This window comes from Chiloscyllium plagiosum, chromosome 9 (genome assembly GCF_004010195.1).
Source record: "Chiloscyllium plagiosum isolate BGI_BamShark_2017 chromosome 9, ASM401019v2, whole genome shotgun sequence".
In the NCBI taxonomy this organism is placed as follows: domain Eukaryota; kingdom Metazoa; phylum Chordata; class Chondrichthyes; order Orectolobiformes; family Hemiscylliidae; genus Chiloscyllium; species Chiloscyllium plagiosum.
In genome coordinates this window covers 87,137,363-87,140,718 of record NC_057718.1, presented here as the reverse complement: position 1 = coordinate 87,140,718, position 3,356 = coordinate 87,137,363, and the positions used below count along the sequence as shown (strand labels likewise).

Here is a 3,356-nt window from a genome sequence, read left to right as displayed (position 1 = left end):
AGGCATTTGGATGGGTATATGAATAGGAAGGGTTTGGAGGGATATGGGCCGGGTGCTGGCAGGTGGGACTAGATTGGGTTGGGATATCTGGTCGGCATGGACGGGTTGGACCGAAGGGTCTGTTTACGTGCTGTACATCTCTCTGACTCTATGACTCGATAATTGGTCCAAACCTTTGCATTTGGAATCAATGCAATGTTCCTTTCTTGCCACGATTGTGTGCTCTCTGTATGTATCCTTGCAAGAAGATTGAGTGGTTTTAGCACATTCCCCACTCTGGTGGGATTTTGATTTGGTTTTTAACTATTTAAAACCAATTTATATGTGTGGACAAGAATTGGTTTGAAAGTCTCCTTGGTTGATATAGAAAATGACTACATACCCACAAGGTAGCTCCAAGATGGTTGATTTTGTAGCCACAGTTCTGATGTATAGAATTGGGGGGTTCAAAGCAAGACTCTTCCAAGAGTATGACTCAGCGATGAGCATGCCTGACGGAAGGCCTGAGAATTCCTTCACGTTATCTGATAATAATGATAAAGGTAAAATGATGAATGGGTATTGTCATAAATCATGTACACCTATCAATATATATTGCTTATTTTTTTTAGACATTATTCTTGTCATAAAAGGGAAACACACAACAAGGTGAGTTCTTCATTTTATTCTGCCAGCAGGAGGTTGCACTCTCACAGGATGTGCAAGAGCACCATCTGCTTTAAATATGGCTTCCTAGTGGGAGTGCAGAATCATTTCTGTAAGTTTTAAGTGAAAAAGTAGACAAATACATTCTGCAAAGACATGCACAAAATGAAAGGTACTACTTCATGTAAACATATTATTTTACATTAAAGGACATGGCTATGATTCCATATGTTTGTGATGGCCTTTGTAACAGTAATTCAAATTAGTCCTATTCCCATGTTCAGAGCCATGCAATTTTATATCTTTTTCACATCATAAATGTATCTGTTGTGAATAAAACTTAAAAGTCTCTATCATACAATTGGTTATTCTAGCCTGCGCTGCCACCATTGCTTGTGGAAATTACAGCAGTTTCCAGGTTTTGTAGAATGTGGGAGAGATTACAGACTATCAATTCTGCCACAGTCAAGGAGATCAGGTATGCTGTAATTCTCTCTTTTCAGACTGGCATCACACTCCAGCAGAGCTTGGCTAGCTCTGGTAGGAAATACAGCAGGCAATCAAAGGATCATAAAATACCGTCTCACAAATGTGCAGAATTTCTCCATTCACCTCACATCTTCCAGCACAATAAACTGGGAAATCTATGACACTATTGCCAAACAATAATTACATGTCAGTGCCCAGTATTTAGAACAGCAGTAAGCAAAAAAGTTTGTAGAGTTCACTGAGGGTAACATCATGGAAAATGCCAAAACTTGCTGCAGAAACAAGAACATGACTTTTGCTTTTTTTTAAAAACATTCAAAACAGGCTTTGGATGAGGAGGGACTGTCTATTGAAGAATGAGTGAACTAGTTGGGCTGATACTTATTGGAATTTGGAGGAGTGAGAAGTGACCTTTTGAAACATATAAGATTATGAAGGAGTTTGCCAGGCTAGACACTGAGGCGGTGTTTCTCCTTCTGGGGTAATCTAGAACTTGGAGTATTGTTTCAAAATAAAGAGTCTCCCATTTTAGACAGAGATGAGGAGGATTTCCTTCTCACGGTGATTTGTCAATGTCTGAAATTCTCTACCATTTAAGTCTGTGCAATTGAATATATTCAAGCCTGAGTTAGACAGATATTTGATTTAAGGGAGTCAAGGGGTATGGAGGGCAGACAAAGTGGAGCTAAGGCCACAATCATTTATAATTTACTGAATAGCAAAGCAAGTTCAAGGGGCCAAATGGCCTCTTCCAGATCCTGTTTCTTATGGTATTTTAAAATTATTGTAATACTAATGGCCTCATTAATATTACAGCATATCGTAATTATACCAAAGGAATGTATTGGAGAATCATTGCTAGATCTCAAGTGATCAGCCAGGTGAATGCTTAACAAATGCTGAACTTCTGTGTACTTGCAACTTTTTTTAGTTTTTATTTTTGTCAGCATTTCCAAGCTTTTCTTGCGTAACTATTGACTGTTCATTTGGCATTGACATCAACTTCTTTGCCATTTTCATGTGCATTTGTTATAATTCATTGTATAACATCTTCACCTTCAAGTTAGAAGGTTATTGACTCAAGTTCTACTCAGGGGATTGTCAGGTATCTTTTACTGAAAGGGTTGCTAAATTGGGAATACATCTGCCCTCTCAGGTGACCATACAATATTCCATGGCACTGCTTTAAAGAAGAATGAGGAGTTAGCCCTGGAATCCTGACCAACATTTATCGCATTGCTGTTTATGGGACTTTGTTCGGAGCAAATTGAATAATGTGTTTCTGATGTTACAGCATTTCAAATGTACTTCACTGGCTGTAGGGTGCCTTGGGATGTGCTGAGATTGTAAAAAGCACAATACAAATGCAGGTCTTAGCTTCAATATACCTGGAAACAATGTAAGAGCTCAAAAGATGTCATGCATATCTGTTATCTTAAGGCTGTGATTTCAATACGTAACACTTGACTCAATGCTGGTCTTTTTACAAGGTTATTATGCCCTTTTAGATTCTTTCCAGAGAGGGGGGCAATTGGCCAGGCTCCAACGAGGCTGGGTTTGAAAGGTTTATTGGGGTCCTTTTTGATACCCCTAACAGATAATGCCTCTGGCCTAAAGCTTTCATGTCTTAAAAAATTACGATGTACAGAGGAACCTTGATTATCCGAATATCAATTATCCGAATTTCGGATTATCTGAAGAAGATCTCAAGGTCCGGATAGAAACATTACGTCAAAGAGGTGTTTCCAATACTGATTGTGTCTTTTGTTTACAACGATTAAAAATGAATTTGGCTTACTGAAATGCTGCTGAGAACAGTCCTGGACACCGATGGGAGCCCAGGCGCCGTCTCCAAATGACTGACCACCCGCCCTATCTCTCTCCCCACACTTTCCATGGAGTGTACCCTAAACCTCCCTTCCCCAGATAATCTCTCCAACATTGTCCTGTATAGAGCAAAGGTGAAACTTGTCAAAAAGTTGCAGTAAAACGTTGTGTGTGTGGCTGCATGTGTGTGCGTGTCTGTGCGCTATTTTGACACTCCCACCCCCTCCCCCCCAAAGGTAGCAGCAGTCTTGCTGTTGATGTCCAGTCCAGCTGCCCCTTGGGGGGCAGGGGGCGCGGGGGGGAATTGTGGGGCCGGACAGTGGGTGGGGGCGGATAGGGACAGGGTTGATTGGGGTTGGTGGGGCGGGGATGTGGGAGTGGGGGCAGACTGGGTG

At 41.1% G+C, this 3,356-nt stretch overlaps 1 protein-coding gene across 1 annotated transcript in view; it reads right to left on the bottom strand.

Moving 5' to 3' along the window:
- The window catches only part of adgb (androglobin), a 261,632-nt gene that overhangs the window by 89,825 nt on the left and 168,451 nt on the right, over positions 1-3,356 (bottom strand). Inside the window, exon 22 of the mRNA XM_043696854.1 lies at positions 383-524. Coding sequence (XP_043552789.1) covers positions 383-524 — 142 coding nt within the window. The remainder of the gene's footprint in view (positions 1-382; positions 525-3,356) is intronic.